The sequence below is a fragment of the Varanus komodoensis genome, unplaced genomic scaffold (genome assembly GCF_004798865.1).
Source record: "Varanus komodoensis strain SLA01 unplaced genomic scaffold, ASM479886v1 scaffold122, whole genome shotgun sequence".
Taxonomy (NCBI): domain Eukaryota; kingdom Metazoa; phylum Chordata; class Lepidosauria; order Squamata; family Varanidae; genus Varanus; species Varanus komodoensis.
The window spans coordinates 509,014-532,589 of NW_025335356.1; the positions used below are offsets into that span (position 1 = coordinate 509,014).

At 45.4% G+C, this 23,576-nt stretch overlaps 2 protein-coding genes across 7 annotated transcripts; both read right to left on the bottom strand.

The window, feature by feature from the left end:
* Positions 1–6: 6 nt before the first annotated feature.
* On the bottom strand, positions 7–5,395 carry LOC123019415 (SCAN domain-containing protein 1-like). 2 transcript variants are annotated; one of them, XM_044422262.1, is made up of 3 exons: positions 5,348–5,395; positions 1,720–2,702; positions 7–519 (listed from the first exon to the last, which is right to left on the bottom strand). In XM_044422262.1, the coding sequence occupies exon 2, from the start codon at positions 2,600–2,602 to the stop codon at positions 1,754–1,756; it is 849 nt and encodes a 282-aa protein (XP_044278197.1). In that variant the 5' UTR covers positions 2,603–2,702; positions 5,348–5,395; the 3' UTR covers positions 7–519; positions 1,720–1,753. The 2 variants fall into 2 exon arrangements, with proteins under 2 accessions (XP_044278197.1, XP_044278198.1); XM_044422263.1 differs by having other exon boundaries at positions 5,358–5,378.
* Positions 5,396–7,379: 1,984 nt separating this feature from the next.
* LOC123019407 lies at positions 7,380–22,782 on the bottom strand. 5 transcript variants are annotated; one of them, XM_044422247.1, is made up of 7 exons: positions 22,756–22,782; positions 17,067–17,991; positions 13,560–14,677; positions 12,853–12,967; positions 10,670–11,302; positions 9,559–9,719; positions 7,380–7,745 (listed from the first exon to the last, which is right to left on the bottom strand). In XM_044422247.1, exons 2-7 carry the CDS (start codon positions 17,668–17,670, stop codon positions 7,737–7,739), a joined length of 2,640 nt encoding a protein of 879 aa, XP_044278182.1. In that variant the 5' UTR covers positions 17,671–17,991; positions 22,756–22,782; the 3' UTR covers positions 7,380–7,736. The 5 variants fall into 5 exon arrangements, with proteins under 5 accessions (XP_044278182.1, XP_044278183.1, XP_044278181.1 ...); XM_044422248.1 differs by lacking the exon at positions 22,756–22,782 and having other exon boundaries at positions 10,670–10,849; positions 11,093–11,302; positions 17,067–22,223; XM_044422246.1 differs by lacking the exon at positions 22,756–22,782 and adding an exon at positions 21,326–22,222.
* Between the last annotated feature and the right edge of the window lie 794 nt (positions 22,783–23,576).

The following is a 23,576-nucleotide window of genomic DNA, read 5'->3' on the forward strand; positions in this document are numbered from 1 at the left end:
ACTGCAGGGCACTAGAAAAGCTTGGCTCCAATGTCGGGCATCAACCTAAACGAGACAGGTGTGCAGCGCTGGGTTCCTCCACCACAAGGCCTCCCCCCCCCCCACATCCTCTCTGAAGGCTCATGCGGTGCGCTCACCCCCACCCAATTTTACGAACAACGCAAGCTCCCTTCAGAGCCTGCTTTGTCGCTCCTCCCACCCATTCTGGTGCTGCTGGTGCAGGGGCAATCTGGAGAAGGTGGCGGACGCCAGACGTGGTTTTGCCAGTCCTTTCCCACACAACACTCTTCCATACATGCACACAAGAAAGTACGCAGAAACAGATGCATGGATGTACAAGCACGCACACACAAAATGAACTGTGAGCTTCCCTCCAGGTAAAGACCATCCTACAGGGAAAGGCCGTCAAGCTCTTTTCATGCCGAGTAAGTGTGTATTGTAGTTTGATTCCCAGATTCTTCTTGCCCATCTAAGCTTGTCTCCAGCTGGATAGATAACCAGGTCTTCCATTCTCTCAGCCTGCGAAGAAATCAAGACCTCATCAGAAACAAAAAGTGCAAAGAAACTTGCCATTCGTGGTTTGGCCAAGGATGACGAGGACTGGCGTACCAGTAAAGGTGTCGGGGGCATTTGGAGCAGCCTTCCCCAACTGCCACCCACCAGACGTGTTGATGCCCTCCCATCACTCCCAGCCAGCAAGTGCAGAGCCAATTTGGAAGCCTGGGGCAGAGAATCCAGCACTGCTGGGACCATCTAAACAGAGTGTTTCTCAGCTGCCCAGCTGGTTCTGACCTTCAACACAAAGCAACACCTATGTTAAGGTCAGTGTTAAAGCATAAGGGTGCAACGTACAGGAAGGAAAGCGAGGATATTCTGGCCTTCCCTCTTCAACTTCAGCATGCTCAGGACCCGTTCCTTGGCTCACTTTGCTCTGCAGATGGCCACATTTTACTGCCCTGCAACTGGTGCACAGGAGGAAGCTCAAAAAGATGTGCAATTAAAACTCAAGGATCCCACTTGCAGCTGTGAACCAGTGAAGCCAGGCTTGTAGCTGAAAAATGGCTGATGAATGGGTTGCCTCTCCAGTGCATGGCAGACTTCAAACTATGAACCCGGTTTGTATTACTTCCACTGTTGGATGCAGGGTGGGGGGTGTCCCTGGGACCACACCCTGACCTGCCACCAGCCGCTGGGCTGTTCTGCTTACCGCAAAGCTGGTCAAAGCACCTGGAAACCTCAGAGGTACAAACCTTTGAAGCCTCAATGCGCAAGACAGTCATGGAAACAAGGACGGACCTTTGCTCACAGGACAATGGATAGCAGAATTCCTAAGGGAACTATCTCAGGGTGGGTTTTGTATACTAGGAATGAGGAATATATACTCCTCCAGATGTTGTAGGACTAACGGCCAGCAAAGCCAGTGGCAAGAGCTGATGGGAGGTGCAGTCCGTCAGCTCCTGGAGGGCCACACATCCCCCTTCTCCATCCCTCACCTGCAGATAGCTTGGTCCTCTCCACCATCTGCAAAGTGGGAGACCGAATTCGGCACACACAAGGGACAGAGCGGCTGCCCCACATGGCTCTCAGGCAGTGCAGGCATGGCACAGATCATGGACGGGAGGTACTTCAGGACCTACCAATGGCCTTCCCTGACTGCGAAAGAGATTTCATTAGCAGTATTTGCAAAGGGACGGAAGGTGGCCTGTGGCTATTACTTACTGATATCCAATCCTGCCTGCCTGGCCTGGCGGTTTCAGCGGAGCCAAGACCTGGCTGAAGCCCTCTGCCTCGCCCTCTCTGGGAAGGGCCGTCTGCCTGGCTCAGGATGCAGGAACTGGTAGTCTTCTGCCAGGGCTACAGCCTCATCCCCATTTTCAGGGTGCCGCTCCCGAACCCAACGCTGGACATCCTCTGGGAGAAGGTTCAGGAACTGCTCGAGGACGAGCTGTTCAACAATTTCCTCCTTGCTGCGGGCCTCCGGCTTCAGCCACTGGAACAGAAGTTCCTGCAGTCGCTCATAAGCCACTTGCGGCCCTTCAGTCTCTTTGTAGGCAAAGCCCCGGAAGCGCTTGCGCTGATTCTCCGAGCCCATGTTGGAGAGGCAAGGGACCGCTTGCTCCACCTTGGCACAGCCGCCAGCCCTACCAACATCCAGGCTGCTGTGAGCATGTTCAGCATCTCCAAAGAGATCTGGCAAAAGCATAGCCCGGCCCGGTTCTCTCGCTTCCTGGCAGACATCAGGCATTTCTTTGTAATTGTCAGCATCCACATCATCCTCCATCATCCGCTTGGCCCCTTTCCCTTCTCCCAAAGGTGGCACAGCAACTGGTACCGCGCCCTCTGCCAGAGGAGGCACCAAGGAGGCCTCCGGCTTTGGCTCCTCTTCTTGCTTGCCCTGCAAGCTTGCGGCTTCCCCCTGATCGGCAGGCTGTGCTGGCATCTCCGAATGTTTGGCTCCTGCTCGTGAACATTCACCGTTTGCCTTGGGCTCGCCCCTATCCAAGTCCTGATGCTTGGCCACAATGCCATTACTGGGATCCCCCTCCTCTGCTGGGTCAGTGCAAGAGGCATCCAAGCTCTGCTCTTGCACTTTGGTAGCCATTCTTCTGGCAAGTCTGTTTGCCAACCCTTCAGTTATGTTAGGATATCTGGGGAACAGACTCCCCCCACAGGTGCTGTGTTTTCTTTTCTTGGAGAAAATTCTGCAAGGTGGGGTGGGTGAACATGTATGAAAGGGGAAAAAAGCCTTGAGTATAGACATTCACATTCAAGTCATGTTTCAGCACAGCGAGTTTGGTTAGATATCAATGAGAGTAAGGTCAGATCCAAACTGGCAGAAATGAAAAGGTCCCACAGCTTTGGGCTCCTGCTTCATATGCAGAAGATTCTGTATTTAGTTCCTGGCATCTCTGATTGAAAAAGGACAGATAGCCAGTGAGGGAACAGACCTCTGTCCAAGAGCCCAAGGTACTCCTGCCAGCCAACACTGAGCTAATCAAGCAGGATCTGACCAGATATAGAAAGTTCATTCTTCCTAATATTATTACATTACCAGACTCCAGAAAGGACTGAGCTTTTTTCTCCTAAGTGTTATCTCTCAACCACTTCCTTTCCCATTATTCTCTTCTACCTACACTTGCAGGAAAACTGAGGCTGTTCTCTGAGGCAGCAATATGTTTCTGGCCCCAAGTGGAGACTCAAAACACTCTTTTACCCCCACCTTAAAAAAAAAAACCCTTTGTGTGTAAAGTTGGTGATTCCGACAGCATCCTTGGTTTTCACTCCAAAATGTCATTTTTCTTTGCATTCAACCATGCAAGGATGCTTATCTTTAGTAAGCGGTGACCCAACAGAGAGATTAGGTCAAGATACAGGTCAACACACCAAATGCCAGCTATAATTTGGAATATGGAGTGCAGAAGGATTGCAAATCTGCAAAAATCTGACCTTAAGGGCCTACCATCCCCATTTCAGTTGAATCCCCTAAGTCAGGCCTGTATTTAAACAATAGCCTTGCAGCCATAAGTGCCTACTATAAAAATCAGGTCCCATAGGGCACCTTTCCCCAAGTGTGGTGCCCTCCAGCTGTTTTGGCCTCTCATTCCCATCAGCCTCAGCCAGTAAAAGTGAAAAATGATAGGAGCTACTGTTTGTTATATTTATACCTCACCTTTTCGAGGAACTCAAGGCAGTTTACATAATTCTCTTCTTATCCTAACAACAACCCTGTGAGGTAGGTTGCGCTGAAAGTCTGTGACTGGCCCAAAGTCACCCAGCTTCATGGCTGAGTGGGGACTAGAACCCAGATCACCTGAATCCCAGTCCCATGCTTTTAACCACACTGACTCTCCAAAATATCTATAGGGACCCATGGGAGGAACTGCATGCCAGGGAGTGGTGTGTTAATGGAGGAAACCCAGAAAGAAATACTGCAGGTTACCATATGAAAGAGACTCTCTACCAGCTCGCTGGAGGACAGCCATCTTTTTGTGACTAGTGCTGTGCAGTAGTCAGAATGATGCACAAGGACTTAAGAATCCTAGATTCTAGTCTAATTTCATTGGTCATGAAATTCACTGGATGCCTTTAGGCCAATTACTGACTCTCAGTCTAACATATCTCACAGGGTTGTTGAGAGAATAAACTGAAGAGATGATAGATCATACCATGGCTTTTTCACAGGAAAGTAAAGGCAGGATATAAATGTAGTTAAGTAAATAAATAGTGGCTGGTATGGAGTTAAAAGGCAGCCTTAAGTTCAGAGAATTGTAATGCTTAAAAAAAACACACAAACTGATTTATTCAGAAGTACAATTACATCTAATGTAGCTTATTCGTACATGTGTCGATACAGGATTATAATAATTATCTATATCCACATATCTGGCACCTTTTTTCAATTTTTTTTACTTTTGCTGCACAAACTTTAACAGAACTGTTTAGCCTACTTTTAACTGTAAAGCAGAAGCCAAAAAGAGCCAAATAACAAATAAGGAACACAGCAGGGCAAAACAGAAACAACTGAACAGAAATCAAGTACATAGAAAACCCCAGCAAGAATACAAAGCAGTGTAAGTACAACCCAGTTTCTAAACAACACAGCCCCATTTCTAGGCATCTTCCTTCGGACATAAATCCCAATGGAGATTCAGCGAGGCTTCTTCCAGACTAAATTCACGCCGGATTAACACGCTCTTGCACAACTTCTTGAGGAACCGCGTCATTTCCTCCCCTGCCTTTCCCAAGGGAATGCTACACAAAACACTGCCTGCCCGCGTCTTTCCTGCCTACTTCGCGCCACGACTGACCGTTGCTTACGGGAAGATTTGCGACTATCGCAAATGCGCAAGTAAGCGCGTTTAGGACCGCAGCCCGAAAACACGGCCGCGATCGTACCCGTTTCTGTCTCTTGGCCCAGGAAGCATTACGAAACCTGGACCAAAACAGAAATCGATTCCGGCTTGGCGTGTGAATTTGGCAGAAACACTACAGGCGGGCTTGCTTGCCTTCCTTCTCTGAAATGGAACAGAAGTCCGAGATCTTTGCACGACGGGAACGTCAAGCCCGGGGAAGCGGGAGGTAGTTGGTGGGGGGAGCACCTTGAAGCAATTTAAGCGTCGCTGCACGAGCACACCTTAATTCGAATTCTCCCCCCGCCCACCGCGTCCCCGCACAACAAAGGTGGGGCTGGTGTTGGCCTCCAAAGGAAAGGCAACCACTAGCTCTCCTCGACCCACCCGCTTTCTTTCCCTGCCTGCGACGGGACACGAGCCCCGGCCACGAGCGCCCCTCTCGTCCTGGAGCCAGCGGCCGAATCCCCCCGGCGGCAGCGACGGCCCCCGCTTACCTGCCCTTACCAAGGCCCGCTCGCGACCCTCTGGCCCGCCTCCGGAACTTCCGGAGCCACTTCCGGGGGAAGAGCAGGCGCGACCGTGCCTGCGCTGGGACTCGGCGCGCATGCGCTTGGCGCGGGAGGGGCGCGGCCTCGCTCCTTCGGCGGAGGCGGACGGCTTCCTTGCGGTGGGTTTCTGCCCCCGGCCCGGGGCCCGCGCGCCTCGGTGCAGCGCGACTGCGGGGACGCCCCTGCGGTGGCAGCGCGACAGGAGCGTTGAACAGAGCGCGGGGGAGTCGGCGCGCCAGGGGGCGCTTGGGGTCCTCCGGGGGGGGGGAGGCGCGCGCGGGCTTGGGCGGAGCCGCTGGGGGTCGTCCGTCCCGAGGGCCGCTCGCCCATTTGCGCAGAGCCCCGGCAAGTGCGTTGCTAGCGGGAGCCATGCGCGGAACAGCCCCTACGGCTGGCACCCGTATCACGGCACTTGGTGTGCCGACGTTTTCCAACCCGTCGTCCACCTGATGCTTCGGACTACAACTCCCATAATCCCCTTCTGCCAGCCATGATGGCTGGTGTTGAGACTCGAAATCCAAAACTTTAGGAGAATTTTAGCTTGGGGAATCCTATCAAATGCCAGGAGTTTTGATTAGGAAAGTTGCCATTTTCTGATAATATTGTTATGGTGATTTGTATATGCATTCAATGCCCTTCTGACATCATGGTTAACAGTTCTCCTCAACTCCCATAATCCCCATCCATTAGACATGCTGGCTGGTGTGGCTGAGAGCTGACATCCAAAGCATTTGAAGGACACCTGTTGGAGAAGGCTGAGGTGAACCAACACATGGAACATCATTTTTTTTTTTAATCCTTTGTCCTGCCTGGTTCAAGCCTGTTCAACCTGCTTATAAATTCTAACTCTAAACAAAATTCTTTGCACAGAATGTACATAAAGAAGATGAGGCACCATGGAGATTGAGAAAAGAGAAGTTTTCTCATTTTGAATTTAGCTCCTACACTCCCGGAAGTAATGCACATGCAACTTATTTCCCTCATTCTCAGGTCACAGGCCCATGTTTCGAATAATAAAACCTGTGATACTAGATTTGAGTGCAGGAGAGAGATCAGTCTGGTTGTCAAAACTGGAGACTTGAAAGGTTCAGTGTCAAGTTGGAGTGGCCTAGCACCATGTCAGTCATTGGAAAGGGCGGGACTTGCCATTTTCTCCACTGTCAGTCCAGGTCATCCTACAGGAGCGGCCTACTTAGCATAAGGTGTATCATAAGGCTATCAGGACAAGTAGCCACTGATTGCTTTATCCTCCATGAATTTGTTCAATGCCCACTGAATCCCTGCTTTGATTCTATGGCTTTCAACTAAAAAGGTGGGGAAACCCTTATCCAACACTGCAGGCAGTCCCCAGCCACCAGAACAGATAAACCAGGGGGGCATAAGGCAGCACTATCTATCCAGGTCACAGACAAATACTTGGCTCACTGTCAATCCTTGTTTCTGTAAAAACTTAGCATCAGAAGTCAGCCCTGACTTTTAAGAGTAGAACTGCAACAAATCATTCTTTATCCTCAACTCCACTGAGATCTAAATACGCATAATTACATTTGTTTCCATCCCTCCCCTCTTTTACCACACCATCAAACTTGGAACTGTATGTTGCTTGGAACAGGGGCCTCTGCTTGTGCCACTTATGCTGCCAGCCACTTTGCGCACTGATGGCATGTTAAATCTAGATTTTATTCAGTGGTCGATGGGAGGAATCAACCACTTAATAAAACGGCCATTTTAATTATTTTACATGAGGAGGTGTAATGAGAAATACTTCAAAACCAAAAACACTGAGACCTTTTCAAGTTATATAAAAACAAACCAAATCATTCAAAGGCCTTTGCCCAGCCCAAGATTCCCTTTGAAAGCCTTTTATACAGAAATTATGATTTTAGACTTGAATAAGGAGGAGCATCCACAACCCCTCGGTGTTCGTGTCAAGTGGCTCAGCATGCATGCTATTTATTGCTCACAGACAGTACAGAAAATCATTCCCAGTTGCTTTATTTAGAGGTTTTATACCTAAGCAGGAAAGGGAAGAAACAGCTACTACTGTATAAAAACACAAACGCACAAAACCTAGGGTAACATTAAAAAGACAGAGTCATGACAATCAGCATCTGCACTACAGCAAGCAAAGAGCGTCGGCTCCAGAGCTTGCTGCAGCCTGAGGAACTTACATGATCTATGGGAGTGGGGGAAAGAATGAGTGTAGCAAGGTCAGTTATAAGTCTCAGACAATCAAAAGCTGAGGTGCTTTTTTAAAAATCGGACCTCATCCTAATGTTGTCAATATTGCTGTTGAATTTCTTGGTGCTGGGGTAAATTCGGCCCTTGTGACGTTTCAGAAATGCTACGGAAGAGGGTAAAAAGTATTAGTAGTCAAGCACAATTTCATCTACATTACATTTGGTTTGTTCAGAAAATGAAAACAGCCCACAGGCAACAGAAAAATTGCTCCCCCCCTTCCCCAAATCAAATGTCCTTTCTAACGGTCCTCAAAAGTGGAACGTTTCTCCTCCATTTCCCATAAGTAACCTAGAAGAGATATTCTAGGCTTTTAAGATGCACTGTTAAGGATAAAAAGGGGGAAACGATCTGCAAAGCTATGACTATGAATTAAGAGAAAGATGCCCAGCTAAGTCGGTGTCACATCTGATTTCATGAAAAATGGGAAGCCACTGGCCATTAATCAGTGGAAGTGAAAACAACATACTGGGATGCAATGCACTATTTCATCAGAGATAGAGTGATTTCCCATTGCTCAAATATGCACAAAAATGGGGCTAGGAGAAACCTCCATGCTGCCTGCTTGGTAAGCTTCCTTCTTTTTCCCTCAGTGGCTTTACCATAGCCTACTTTATGTCCAGCATGTCTCCATATCTGAACAAGGCATCAGAATCCTACCCATTGCATGGTTTAGCGTGCTATGAACAAGCTGCGGCACGACGTGGGGTCATGTCCTCCTCCCCACTTTCGTTCTTTGGCACAGCTGGGAGGTGGCATTCAGAAGCTTTTGCTTCTTTTTTATCACGATTTAATGTTCAATTGCTGAAGGGGATTCAGTTAATACTAGCGGTATTAACTTGAAGGATAATTTACTCCAAAAAAATAAAAAGCCAGGCAAAGCACACAATAAATAGGCACTGTGACTTATTAATTTCCCACCTTTTTCTTTTTAAAGAACTCAGAGTTGCTCACTTCATTCTCCTCTTCCTGCTATATATTGATTGACTGATTTATATCCTGCCTTTTTCCTACAAAGGGCTCAAGGCAGCTTACATCTCCTCCTCCATCTTATCCCCACCACAACAACCCTGTGAGGTAGGTTGGGCTGAGAGTCTGTGACTGGCCCAAAGTCACCCAGTTGGCTCCATGGCTGAGTGGGGACTAGAACCCAGATCGTCTGAGTCCCAGTCCCATGCTCTTAACCACTACACCACACTGGCTCTTAGTATTATATCCACAACAACAACCCTGTGATGTAGGTTGGGCTGAGTGTCTGTGACTCGCCCAAAGTCAATCAGCTCCATGGCCAAGCAGGAGCTCTAGTCCCAGTCCTGTGCTTTTAACCACTACACTCACACTGACTTGGTAATTTGTTTTCTTTGCACACGTTTGTTATTAACCCTACCCAGAGTTTGTTGATTCAGGTGAAACAATAAATCACATTTGAGCAAAGGTGGAAGCCAAAGCCTCCAAACTCCTTTTTGTGGTTGCTTCTTCAACTTATTCATGGCATTCAAAAATAGCGTCTTTCTCATCTTAAAATTGAAAAAGTGTACTGGAAACTGAACTTTGGCCTGGCCTGTTTCCAAAAAGAGTTGCCCCTGAAGCCATGAAGTCTGAGCATTCCAAGGATTGTATTATGGATTTTCTAGATCAAGAGAAAAGGGAATCCTTGGCTCCACCATCATCAGATCAGAGTTCCTACATTTAAGATCTTTCTACGTGTTGAGATCTGTTCTCTCTAAGGAAACAGCATAGTCTATCATACAGCACGAGCAGCAAAGCCAAAAAGTTTTGGGATGGCATTTCTGCTATTCCCACATTCTTGTCACTGCGCTCTCTCCTTTTGCCAGGCTTCGGTGTGGAGAGACATAATATTCCTGCTTTTGAAGAAAGTTGTTTTTAAACACAGATTATAGCATGGAGGGGAGACTTACATTTCTCTCTCGCCATACAGGCCTACTGGGGATTTCCGGGATGTTCTGGGATGCTCTTGTTGCTGATGGAGACTTCCTGTTGTTGAGGATGTGCACTACAGTGCCAAGAGCCTCTGATAAGTCTTGTAAAGAGGCACCACTCAGCCCATACAGTGTGGAAGCTTTATTAAAAAAAAGATGTAAGGGTTATCAGCAGACACAGTGATTGCCAGGGAGTGTTGCTAGCTATTCTCATTAGGATCTGGAATCTTCTTCCTATCTTTCTTTAGACAATCTTTCTTTCTCTCCTCTTCATGATAGTCTAGCCTCACCTCTCTTCACAGTGCTATAGAGATTCTGTGGATCAACCCAGATTCTAAAACCGTAAATGTAAACCTGTCTATTCCAAGTATATCTTATCTTCCTTCTGAAAGCTGCCAGTGTTCACATCTCACCTTGTATCACTGATCTGCTGCTCTCTCTATCTGTAATAGCCTCCATCTGTTTGCCCACCATCTGCCTTCTGTTCTTCTGATACTGTTCAATATCTCCATATCTGCAAAGACTTTTCCAGGCCATCACAGCATATCATCTGTCCCATCCTGAGCATCTCTTCAAAAAAAATTATTTGCTTGCATTCAGATTGCAAGCTGGGATTGTTTTTATACAGTTTTATAGTATATGAAACTTTTTAGGTATATATTAAATTGTCCTTCTGGCAAAAGACCCACTCAAGGAAGCATATGCCATCTGTCACACTGGTATTCACCCCTTTCATTCTCCCCTGCTGTGCCAATCAGCATCACAATGGTGATCCCATGGTAAATGCTGCTGAGTGTTCTGACTGAAGGGAATCCCTATAGGGAGTGCTGGTGTTGCTGACAACCTCCGAGATGGACACATTCTTCTGGAAAGACTACAAGATTTTTGTTCTGAAATGGAACCGCTGCCTCTGTGCCCATAATGAACAAAAATAAAACGGGAATAATAGTAGGCAATAGCCATGCAAAAGAGGTCTATTGTCTGTCACCTGTGCACATAGTCACTATACAGGTTCTTGGAAACAAGGCGGAGAGGACTGAAAGGCTCTCACCCTGAAGCAGATACTCCCCACTCTCACCTATGGCGTTACCTTGAGTTAGTCTGAGCTCTTCGCGTACGGCATCCAGCTCAGCCTTCAACACGGTGCAGCTAGTACAAGGTGGCAGCATCCTAGAACCAGACGGCCCATTGTGAGTTGTTTCACCACTGCCGTTTCCACTCCAGGGGGAATCCAGTAAAATGTCCATGCTGTCACTGAGTGAAGGTCCATCTACCTCAGGAGACAGGTGACCATCATTCCCACGTTGGGGGCTGGACACAATAACATCCTTGTCAAAAACCAACTGAGATGGTCCAAGGCCAGCTGATGCCTTCTGCTCGCCCAATGCACTGGAAGAATGCACCCCATTCAGAGATTCTGAGACTCTGCCAGTGCCCTCTATCTTGGCTTCCCCCTTAATCTGGTTCTCCCCAGCCACAACAACATTACTCCCTAGAACAGATCTTCCCCGACCTTTTGTTTTCCCAGCCTGCTTTCCTGGCAGAGGGGCTGGTATTTGCTTTGTCTTCTCCCCAGCCTCAGTTGCCTCTTGCTCCTCTAAGCTACTGTCCATCTTCCTTTGCTTTGTTGCTGACTCTCCATGTTCTCCATCCTGTTTGGGCACAATCTGTTCCCTCGGACCTGACTTTGGTCTCTTCCTCAGCCGAAGGTGCACTTCTGTACCTGAAGATGGAGAATAAGTTTATCTTGAGAGACCTGCCAAGATAGAAAAATAACAGATGGGCTTGTGGTTAAGGCCCTAGGCTGGGAATCAGAAGTGGGGAATCTTTGGTGCCAGGCCCATATATGTAGCAGGGCTCAAACCCTGGAGGATCATTCTGCCCTATTTAACAGGTTTCTGAAGATACAAATGCTCAGCAAGGGCCTTGATACATCAAAAATAATTATGAATAGTTAAGAATGTGAAAAACGCTTGGCAGTCTTCCTTCATCCTCATAAGACCTCAGTGAAGGATGGGGTAGAAAGGCTTTTAATAAATAATAAATAATAAATAAAAGCCTTAAGGTATGCAGAATTATCCTCATAATATAGCCGAAGAACAGATGCTGAGGGAAAGTGATTTGTTCAATGCCTACCCAGTAAGTGGCACTTACTACAGTTTCCCTAGAAGAGATTAATCTTGCTGTAAATATATTTTCAATATTTGAAGAGTGACATCAGTGCTTGTCTTCCTCAAGTACTCAAAGAAACATATTTTTGCTACATTTCAAACACCTGTCTGCAAAAACATTTCCTTTACAATGGCTTGTAAAGAATAAGAAAAGAATATTTTTATTATTTAGGATATATGGTTTTATTAAGAATATAACCATGCCCATAAAGACTAAGGATCCAGCTTTCTATTCATGCAGTAGCCGATCAGTTGCCTGTGGGACGTCCACCAGTAGAACATGAGCATAACAGCACTGTCCTGCTCGTGTTTCCCCAGTAACTGGTGTACAGAGGCATACTGGAGGTATCTGTGACCGTGACTAACCTTTACGAATGCGTTTAATCCCCTTTCATAGCTACTAGTATTAAGGAACTCCTTCTAGCATGAGACAGGGTCCCTTCTCCCAAAAATCTGACTGGCCAGCGAACCTGGGGATAATTTGCCTTTCCCCATAAAATGACTTGCATGAATCACGCAGAGCTATTTTAATTACTGGCTCTTCTCTCTGGAATGCATGCTGCTGCACAGATGGCCTTGCTTCAGTTACTGGGCTAACTAAACTTTTGATCTCATCCAAGGTGCTGTTTAAATTAGAATCCAAGGTGTGCTGATAACTGAGTTGCTAAATGAGATTAAGTGAATTTTGAGTGAGGCTATCCTAGTGCGACATCCTAATGCTATAAGGGCAATTTGGACAGTCAGAGATCCCTTGCAAAACCACTTTTCTTGTTCTGAACATCAATAATTCACGAGACCATCAATCTCTCAGTTCAGAATCTACTGGACTTGCTTCTCTTGAGAAGGTAGTATGGGGTGGTCTCTCACAGCATGATGCATAAACAGGAAAAACTGGTCATATAGTATAATTCAATTTAGAGACTTTACAGTATGCAAATGGCAGCAAGGTAGGGAAAAGAATTAAGTAGAAATTCTCTAGAATGATAGCTTCATCTTTCTGGTTGAAGGCTATAGCAAGTAATCCCATTAAACTAGAAGATCAGGGAAGAGATCAAAGCTATCAAATCAAGGGCTTAAAGCAATCCTTAAAGCAAAACCTTACCAAGTAAGCTAGCCCTCCTAGGGTTCTCTTTACTGTCTTTGATGCAAGGCTGTTTCTGATCTTCATCCAACTCTTGAGGGGAATCTGCAACCATGTCATCAGACGCCACCCGAGTCTGGAACAATAAGAATGCCAAACCTGCATCCATCATCTGTTGCTCAGTTCCATTCAGTTCTACCAAGGTTGCCAGAGCTTTATGTGTGACCATGGAGGCACACAGCAGATTAGAACTTACCGTTCGTTGCTTGGGATCTGAAGTTTTGAGCCCTACTGAGGGAGCCACTACATTCTGGCAGGATTGAATCCTACTGCATGCCCTTCTAAATGCTTTTAATAAACCTGAGTGTATTCTACCAACATGAATGCGTTTGTTCGGAATCTGATTATTTTATACTTATGAGAATGCCCGTTTTAAAAAAGCAAGTTCAGGTTGTCAGATCTGTCCAGAAAAAACTTGGATAGCCATGCAGTGTTTCCTAAATCCTAGGGACCAAAGACAATTGCAGGTATGACTTCCATGAATTAGAAGGCAGGCTTCTGTGTCATCGGCCTGAAGTCTGTGTCCCCCTTTTTTAAAAAAACTGGACTAAAAATTTTCACTGAAAGGATAAAATTGCTAGGACTAGACTCCTTTAGAAAGATGTGTGAGGGTTCATGTTCTCCCAGCCCCAAGCAAATGTGAGAACGAACTCACAACACAATCTTACCTGGTCCCGTTGCCTCTTGGACTCAAAATGAAGCTGGAACCTCTCTGCCAGGGCCACAGCCTCCTTGCCATTTTCTGGTTGACATTCACGTACCAAAGTTTGGATCTCCTCAGGTAGGATACTCAAAAACTGCTCAACAACCAGCAGCTCCATGATCTGCTCTTTGGTACGGACCTCTGGCCTCAGCCACTGATGGGAAAGGTGCCACAGGCACCTGTAAACCTCCTGGGGTCCCTGGGCTTCCTGGTACCGGAACTGCCTGAATGACTGGCGCTGCACCTCTAAGTCTGTGTCTGTCTCCAGTGCTTTGGGACAATGGCTGCTGTACAGTTGCTGGGCGTTGGCATGGAGTTGGCCTTTACCGTGCTGTCCAGAATTCTGGTAGGAATCACACAGTGGATTCAAAAGAGCAAGCTGTGCCTCTGGGTGCTCAGCCTGTTTGGTTGCACCCATGTGGCCAGCAACAGGAGGCAGCTTTGGGCCTGTCAGCCCGTCTTGGCACTGGTCTCCAGGAGACTGCTGAGACAGCAGCCATCTCAGGATCTCTTCAGCAGTCCAGTACTGTACTTCGGGAGGCACCTTCACAGCGCCTCCAAGTGCTTCCTTCACTGCAAGTCTGGTTAGGCCCTTCCCTGATACTTCAGCTTGCATGATCTGCTCAAGCAAAGCCTGCAGCTGTGAGCCAGGGCCTGCAGCTGTTCCTGCTCCATTCTTTGTGGGCAGCTGCAAGGTCTGTAGAGCATTGGTACAGGCAGTGGAGGTAGGATTGGCGGGTGGTCGCTGGGTTAGCACCTGGACAAGTTCGGTTTGTTTCTGAAACAGCTTCTCAAAGAGCTGGGCCTGAAACTCCCTATCCTCACGGCGCATCTCCTTATCATGTTGGATAAACTCTGCTAAACTCTGCTTCTCTTCTGCATGGCTAGCAACCTGTCTTTGCATCCGCTGCAGCTCCAGCTGATGTGAACGGTTACACTTCTGGCCAGTGCCCCTTTGGTAGCCTGACTGCCCATCCCCCTGAGCCTTTTGCTTACGGGTTCGGAGATGGGGGCGTTGGTCAAGCATTGAGATGAGATGCCTTGGTGCAGGTTGGGTCTCCATTACTATAGGTGAGGCCACGTCTAAAATGAAAGCAGCAAAACTCAGTGAATAGCTAGAAAAATGCAACTATGTATATATACGCAAGATACCTTCTAGTTGGGAAAACCACAGTCAATGACAAAATAGAATGATCAAACATATTAAACAACAAGAATAAGCATAGCTTCCACAAGCAGATGTCCTGTCTTACAAACTTTTTCATGTTCTCTGAGAGTGTGAATAAACACATAAATGGGCTGATCTGGTGTTTCCTTGGACTTTGAAGAGTTTTGACTAAGCCCTTCACCGAAAACTCCCAAGCAAATTTAGCAGTCATAGTGTAAGAGGAGATGTCCTCTTACAAATAGCTAAAGAACAAACAGCTAATTAGATGAATGCTCAATTCTGGAAGGATAGAAATAGTGGAGTTCCACAAGGATCTCTTTTGGGGAAAGTGCTTTTAAATTGTTAATAAAGGAACTGCAAATAGGATTGAGCAGTGAAGTAGCAAAGTTTGCTGATGACTCCAAAACATTTAGAATGTTTAAAAGAAAAAAGCTCCGAACCTGAGGGAATCTCTTTAAAATGGAAGAATTATATTTAAAATGGCAAATGCAGTTCCAAATACACTACTATAAAGCAATGCATGTCAGTGCAAAACTATCCCAACTTTACATATATGTTGATGGGACTTGAGCTGGCAGTAACTTAGGAAGAAATCTTGGGGTTGTGGTGGATAGCTTGATGAAAATGTTGACCCTGTGTTACAAAAAGGAAGACCTAATTTTAAGCATAATTAGAAAAGGAATTGAAAATCAAATAACACCCTTGCTCAAAAGCATGGTACAACTACATGGAATATTGTGACAGTTCTGGTCAAAGCACCTCAAAAAGGATGCTGCTGATTTTAAAAAGATTCAGAAAAGGGCAACCAAAATGATCTCAAGTGGCTGGAACAACTCCCCTGTGAGGAAAGATTACAACTGTTGGAACTGTTTAGCTTAGAGAAAAAGCAACTGTGGGCAAACATAACAGAAGTCTTAAAAAATGAGCATGGTATGGAAAAAGCGTCTTCATCCATTTTCTCCATACCATGCATAATTTTATCCAGGGTTGTTAAAACAAAAGCAATACCCTCATAGTGAGATAACTCAGAAAGAATACCTTTTCTACAGTGGTCTCACTCCTTTGAAATTCATTGCCATTTGGGGTCACACAGACCCCATCATTATAGGCTCTTAGAAAAACCCTTAAGACCCATTTCTCTTTTAACTTTTCTGGAGTGGGTTTTGTTTTGTTTTGTTTTGTTGAGTATTGATAGTTTTTGGCTAAGTATGTTAGTTTAGTTTAAAGTATGCATTGTATCTTGTTATTATCTGTAGTGGGTGGTTATTTTATTATCACTGCTTTTAAAATTACCTCTTGAGGTCTATTGCATTAGTTTGTCATATAACACAGGAGTGGGCAGAGGATAGACTGGGATTAATTCATCTCCAGGAGATCTGCACTGGAGCAGCCAGTTTTGTTATGTTCTGAATCCCTAATAGTTCAAAATAGTTATAACAAAGAGGTATTTTTGGAGGCACCTACATTAAGCTACTGAACCCAAGAAAGCTTGTGATGGGTGGGGCTTTTTGTTATTTGTGAAGGACTTTGAATTGACTTCTGGTGCTAAGCACGTGCTCTGAGGTGCCAAGGGCATTCCTATTCCAACTCCTAACCTTTCCTTTAATTTTAAATGTATTTCTGCTCCCCAACCCATGCCACTATTTTGTATCTGGCATTGTTTGGATCTTGAAGTTGTAACTAAAGCAAAATAGATTCCATAAATTGGAAATATACGCCTACATCTTAGCATAATCCACCTTGAGACAGCTTTTATCCTTAAAAATGCCCTAAATTATTTTAAAATAAATGAACGGCATGTTATCTATACAAGAAGATACTACAACTCAAAGTGATGGCTATAGATCAAGTAATCAAGATATGGAGCCAGATGTGGCTACTCATTCTCACCAGGTATTATCATAGATGCCTCTTGCAAGGAAGACATTCTTTCAGGAAGTGTGTGACTTAAAGGATTGAAGTTTAGCTTTGGGTTGTTTGACTTAAGACAGCAGCAAAAGATGTTGTGATAGTTATGAAGACTGTGATAAAGTGGGATGAGGGGAAGAGATCAGATCTTGTGAAACATATGGATTGTCTTCTAAGGAGAAGTGGAAAAGAGCCCATGCTTGAGGGGTACCAATGATAAGGTTATACAGGAAGTGCATTGGAGACTAAAGGCCTAATAAAATAGTCTTAAGCAAACATGTCAAAATCAAAGGACTAACGCAGTATATTCTACAAAGGATGCCAGCCCCACCTGAATTATCCTTCAGCAGGAGCTCTGTTGACACATACCCAGGCAAAATGAATAAGGGAGCTTACCCAGTTCAGGTGATATTTCATCTTCCGATTCCTCTTCCTTCACCTGAACTGGGATGACTTGGATCTCACCAAAAGCATCCTGGGACTCTGCCTGGGCATAGCTGAATTCATCAGTCCCTTGGCTTTCAGAGGCAGCCGTCTGTGCCAACCAGTGCCCAGAGGCCTGGGAACCCCAACGTTCAGAGATGCCAGATTGGTTCCCCCAGGGCTCAGAGATGGAGAGGCCTTCCTGTCTGTCTGCAATGACACTGGATCCCTCACCAACCTCGGTGGGAAAGCCTGGCCTGCAGTTTATATACTGTGTCATTATCTGGTCGATCTCATCATAGAATGGGCATTTGATGGGTGGCCGCCCGACTGAGTTATTTTCTTTAGCTTTGCGATAAGCCACTTTCAGGCCTTTCATTTTCTCCCGGCACTGGTCCCCGGTTCGGTAAATGCCCATTTCTGCAAGACGCTGAGAAATACCATCATAGACTGCACGGTTCCTCCCATGTGAGCTAAGATCATGAGTGACCGCTGCCTCCGTCCACAGGGCAAGGAGCACCTTTATGTGCTCTGCAGGCCAGCTGGCCGCCCGTTCCTGTGGTCTGTCGCGCCTCATTGTTATTAAGGGAAACCAAACAGTTTTATTGTCAGATGTTTATACAGAAGTTCAAATAGTAGTGGGTCAGATATAAGAGAAGGAAATTTAAATGCAACAAAGTTCAGGGCTGCTAGTTTCCATGGGAATCCTTCACAGGTGATGCTTGACCCAACTCCGTATGTCATTCATACAGGTATTGATGATGCAGCTTCCAAACTCGGGAATCCAAATTCATAGCAACCACAATAGCTACATCTTTCTACTCATACCAGATGAAGAGCATTCAATACAAGGCAGGGTAGCAACTTGCAAGAAGTTTCAATCAAAGTGCTGCTTCTCCTGTGGGAAGGAAGCTCAGTTTACAAAAACACAGTGTTTAACCCAGCACACCAGTCATTGGGCTTATATATACACCCAGTTTCAGGAAAATGGGATTGCATATACTTATATTAAATGGCAATCAACTTGCATCATCTCCCACATTGAAACAGGAAAAATGTGTTTGTCTCTAACTAGCATCGGACAAATCTTGGATGCTCAGGTGCCTAAACATATAATGCTGATAGTAGGAATACTGGTTAATTATTTGTATCCTACCAGCCTTCCAAGTAGCAAAGGGCAACTTGCACAGTAATTTCCCCTTTAGCCTTAAAACAACATTGTGAGGTAGGTTATGCTGACAGTGTGTGACTGGCCACTCAACCTCAAAAGTCTGAGCTCTGTTCACTACCCAGAAGTTTTCAACTGTTTTACTCCCAAACACCAACTTTTAATCCCAACCTGGAATAATAAGATTCATTATTTAAAAAAAAAACCTTTATTCTGCATGTCCATTTCTCAAGGCTGCAAAAAGGCTAATATGACTGAAATAAAAGACACATAATTTTCCATCACAAAAACAGTTCCATTTGAGTCTGGTTCTTGGTACTAAACAAACTGAAATAGGTTCTTAGGATGGCAACAAAGATTATCAGCAGTATAGAAAACAAGTCCTGTGAGAAAAGGTTGAAGAAACTGGGTATGTTTAGCTTAAGGAAGAAAGGACTGAGGGAGTACAGAGCAGTGTTCTTCAAATACCTGAAAGGCTGCTACATAGAAAATGACAAAAAATTATCAGAGAACAAGATAAGGTAGAATGGGCTTGTTACAGGAAGGCAGATTTCAACTTAACATTAGGAGAAACTTCTTAGTGGGAAGAGCAGTTCAACTATTGGACCAATTATTTGGCTAAGGGGTTCTCCATTGTTGGAAGTCTTTAAGCAGACTATCTGTTGGAGGCCCCCTTGGTCTGGTTCTCCTTTATCAGGAAAGGGACTGCACTCGATGATCTATGCAGAAACCCCTGCAACTCTTTGATTCTACATCCAAATATAGAGGGAAAACAGGAAGGCTACAAGGTAGTATACGTAGAAAGAACATTTCAGCAAAAGCTGCTTGTTTTTCACCTCAGTATAACTAGCTGCTGTGACCACAATTCTGCAGAAACAATTTGAGACAAAAGAGCTTTGTCCTCTGCATATTCTCTCCCTTTGTTTCTTTCTGTTTTGTTTTATTTTTTTGTTTTTTGTTAAGAAGGGAGTAGAAATTCAAACAAAAATGTCGGTGTGCCAATGGTATGATTGATCAGGAAAAAGAGGGCAATCCATTGGTAGTTTCAGATCTTCCAGTTGAAATCCCGCATATCATAGCCCACCTGCAAGTCATCCTCGACATGGCAAACTGTGGGATTTGAATAGAAACCACACGGGCTCATTTAACTGAAAATACCATGCTTAATTTTCTGAGACACATAGCCCCTTAGCTAATGAAACTGTCATTCTAAAGATGCTTTTCTTCTGACTATTCCTATAGTCCTATTCCTATAGCCCATTTCTAGCCATGTTCAATTAAAAAGGGACTTTCATGTTTTCATTGTATACTGTATACATGGTGACTTCCCTACAGAATGTTCCTTGAGATGTAAAGTAGAGGACAACAGGAAACAAAAAGTTTGCATTTGTATGAAAAAGAAATAACACTCTACCTCATAGAAAAGGTAGGCAAGAAAAGGCAGACATAGTAAAGATAAGACAAATGCAACAGGAAACTGGTATATCCAAAAACAAACATGGCACCATCCACTATTGTGTATCCAAACACACTCATGGTGATTCATGTCTTTGAGACAATCCCAGTGGGACTGAGTAATGAAGTGGCTTCCGTACTAAGAATTCATTGGTTTGTTTCATTCTCCCAGATTCTAGGAAGAGGTAGTAAAGTGGGCTGAATTCTGTGAAGCAAGTGCTTGAGGAGGACCAATTAGCCCTGGTGATGCTATCACGTGTTCACCTAAGCATACTGAATGCGCTTTGTGGCAAGGCACACAGCTCTATCGCCATCCTTCTCCTTCAGGACAAGCTTTCCTTTCTTCTGATGCCGCTTCTCATTTCCTACTTTCCCAATGTACTAAACAAGTGATATTCTAACTTATACAATGTAAGTGTTTGTTACCTCTAGTTATCTGAAGTGATCAGAATTTAGATTAAGATGTGACCCATGCTTTATTAAAAGCTCCTTGACTTTTATGGATAACCAGCTACTCTACAGAATGTAGTGCTTCAGGGAAAATTGTCATTAATTTTTATAGCTACATCAATGTACTTCATGTTTTATATTTAATAAGGGTGAGAAGGTCACTATCCCCAAGGAGTATATAATCTAAATCTGATAATGGAATAGACAACAGGAGGAGGAGAAGGAAAGGCAAAGGTATTACAATTGTGTAAGAGTAAATGCAGTTCCAAGTTCTTGAACTTGCAGCTAAGGATAAAGAAGGATAAGGTAACCACCACAATAAATGCGAGGGATTTGAAGGAGCTACAGCTAATTTGGTTTGATCTTTGCTTGTTCCAATAAACCATTGTTTAAATTAATGATAGTTTGCCCTTATTAGATGCAACTTAGAAGTTTAAAGTTGGTTTTTCTCTGGGTGTGCATGGAAGGAGGAAAGGAAGTGCCAAAGCAGCACGCATTCACGTAGCACAAAACCATGACTGATACTACATCTAAACTGGGGCAATGACACACTCTATATCCAGTCACTAGATTTAGGTTTCACATTAGTTGCTTTACAAGAAAGCCTCCTGGATAAGTTATTCCTTAAATGTGGGAAATATGAGTCGTGCTCCTGAACTGGAGTAAGACTTAACATTTTTACAGGTCTAATGTATAATGGGTATAAATCATCGCAGTAACCCTTACTCTAGTTCTAAAATGTAACTAGTATCTCTATCCCCATTTGTGGTTTAATCCTATAGATTTGATTCAGGTCTACGGTTGTTTTTACTGAAGAAGTTTGAATCAGTTTTGTTGCTATTAATGGCCCAGATTGTTGTCTGAACGTGTACGGTGCAGTTCAAACCAAGACAGGGCCCAGAAGCAGACTTGGTGGGACACTGCCAGAGAACTAGGCAGCATGTGTGGTATTAAAGGGTGGGAAAATGGCCAATCACTCCATGCCCAAACAAAGCACATATAATGGTCAGCTATTCCAAGCTGCTCCCAAAAAAGAGCAGGGTACCCAGGCATTCAATAATAATCCCAGCAGTTGCAAGAATATTCCATGCATTTAAAATTAGGCCTTATCTGTGCTATATTCCACATTAAAAACATTCACCCAGGACACAAATTGCACCTCACATTGGTTTTTCCAGTCCAGCTGTATGCACATCTATGGAGAAGATCCCACTGATTTTGATGGGGCCTATTTTCAATTAAGTCCGCCTAGAACTTAATTGTAGTCAAGCAGAAAAATCTTACTGCATGTTTACTCAACAAGAATCTCAGTTACCAAGTGAGCAGGTTGTTGCATCCTTTTGATACAATTCCACCAACCTATACTTCCTAAGAAGTCCTGCTATCTGCCATAGGAGTGACCCACAAGGAAGCACCCACAGGATTGCAGCCATGCACAGGAATCCACTTACATTTTTACTCAGAAGTAAATCTGTGTTCTGCAAGGCTTAGTCCCAAACATGCATGCATAGTTACAGGTTTTCAACAAAATGTGAACAAGCTTATTTAGCACTGGGCTAACAAGGGGAAAGTACATCCCTAAACCCCTGTTCAGGCATGAGACTCACTGGGTGACCTTGGGCCAGTCGCTGTCTCTCAGCCTAACCAACCTTACAAGGTTCTTGTGAGGATGAAACTGTCAATACAAAGCACACTACACAATGCCTTGAATGTTTCTGAAAGAAAGGCTGGATACAGATGTCATAAACAAAACAAAACAAAGACCATGGGACTAGATTACTGCAATGAGCTGTAGGCAATACCGCTTTGAAGGCTGGAGCCAGTGCAGAAGTACTCTGACACCAGCTAAAAATATCTTTACTGAGCCAAGGTTTTAATGTTTTCTTGCTTTTCATGTATTGCTGCTATTCTTTCATCTGTTTTTATCTTTTTATTGCTTTCCTCTCCAGAATCCACTCGGATATGCAGCAATATTGTAGGAGAGTAAGTAAATAAATAAATAAAGCTTGCAAAAGCAAAGCCTGTATATGCATAGTTTAAAACAATTAATTTGTATAAATAAGATAGGCTTGCCAGGTAAAGCGATCGGCAATCGCTTTAACTGAAGTTTGATCTGCCGGAATACGCAGAGCTTTCACCGCTTAGCTCCAACCATGAAAAGCTTCACCTGACCAAAGACGCAGGAGCAGGCCAGGCTTTCCTCCTCCTCCTCCTCCTCCTCCTCCTCCTCCTCCTTTGTCCACTGGCCACTTGGCAGCCCTCGCAGTAGCCCTTTGAAAGGCGCCTTTCCCTGCCCGTAAAAAGCCCCCGCCGGTGCAAAGGGGGCCGAGAGAGGAACGGAGAGACTGGCAGAGATGCTCTTGGATGAAGGGCAAATGGGTACCAATCCCTAACCAGGGAGGAAGCCCGTCAAGGCCGGGCAGTCCCTTTCCTGACCCACAAGCAGTCCGGGGCCCCCGCCGCCTCCGTCCCCCGCGGGCCCCGCGGGAAAGCCGCCCTCAGGCGGCCACGCTCCCCGCCGCTCCATCCCCTCCCCCACCCGCGGCGGCCGCCGCCGCCGCTGCCGCCGAAACCCGCCTCCCCACCTACCTGCCGTTAAAGACCCACCATATGCGGGAGGAGCCGCTCGCTCCCGGTGCCCGCCCACGGCGGCCAATGGCGGAGCAGCAGGCTCTCGGGCGTGGGGAAGTCATTGGACTGTCCTCTTGTCAGTCCTTAGAAGAGGGGGCGGGGTCCCGGGGTGGAATTCTCTCCCGGCTCTCCGTTCTCGTCGGAGAGCATCGGCGATGGGAGTGGCTGAGTGCCGGTGTCAATCAGCAGAAATCCGAGCAGGTGTTCGCCCCATTGGCGTGTCAGTCAAGCAAAAAAGGCGGGGATAAAGTGTGGGTCTCCTTCCCTCCCCAGATGTCGAGGGAGGACCGGAGAAAGGGACGGGGTGCCAGAGGGGCGGCTGCATCCATGGCTTTCCTAAAGCTGCTTATACAAAATAGAGAAGGAAATCCAAGGTTTTGCTGTTCATGTGATTGGCAGCGTTTGCTCTCCGCTCCTCCCATAATACAAAAGGTAGCGGGAGTGAAGAAACTTTTCCCCCCTAACTTACAATTTGCTTTGTCTGGAAATTGTGTTTGTTTATTTTAGGTTTGAAACATTTACAGCGCAGGGCATCTGCAGGCAAATAGAGATGTGAAGGCCTGTGGAGGGGAAAGTAAGAAAATTTAAAGGATCATTAAAAACAAACAAATGCCAAGGGCAGCTTTTGTCCTCAGACAAGTCGCTGTTTCTTTCTTTTTAATTTACCAGGTTTTCCCCTGAAATTTTATACTAATTTTCTAGTCCCTGCTCCCACAGGACATTGCTAGCCACAAATTTAGCCAGCTCTAAACGCGAATTGCACAAATTCGTGGAGGAGA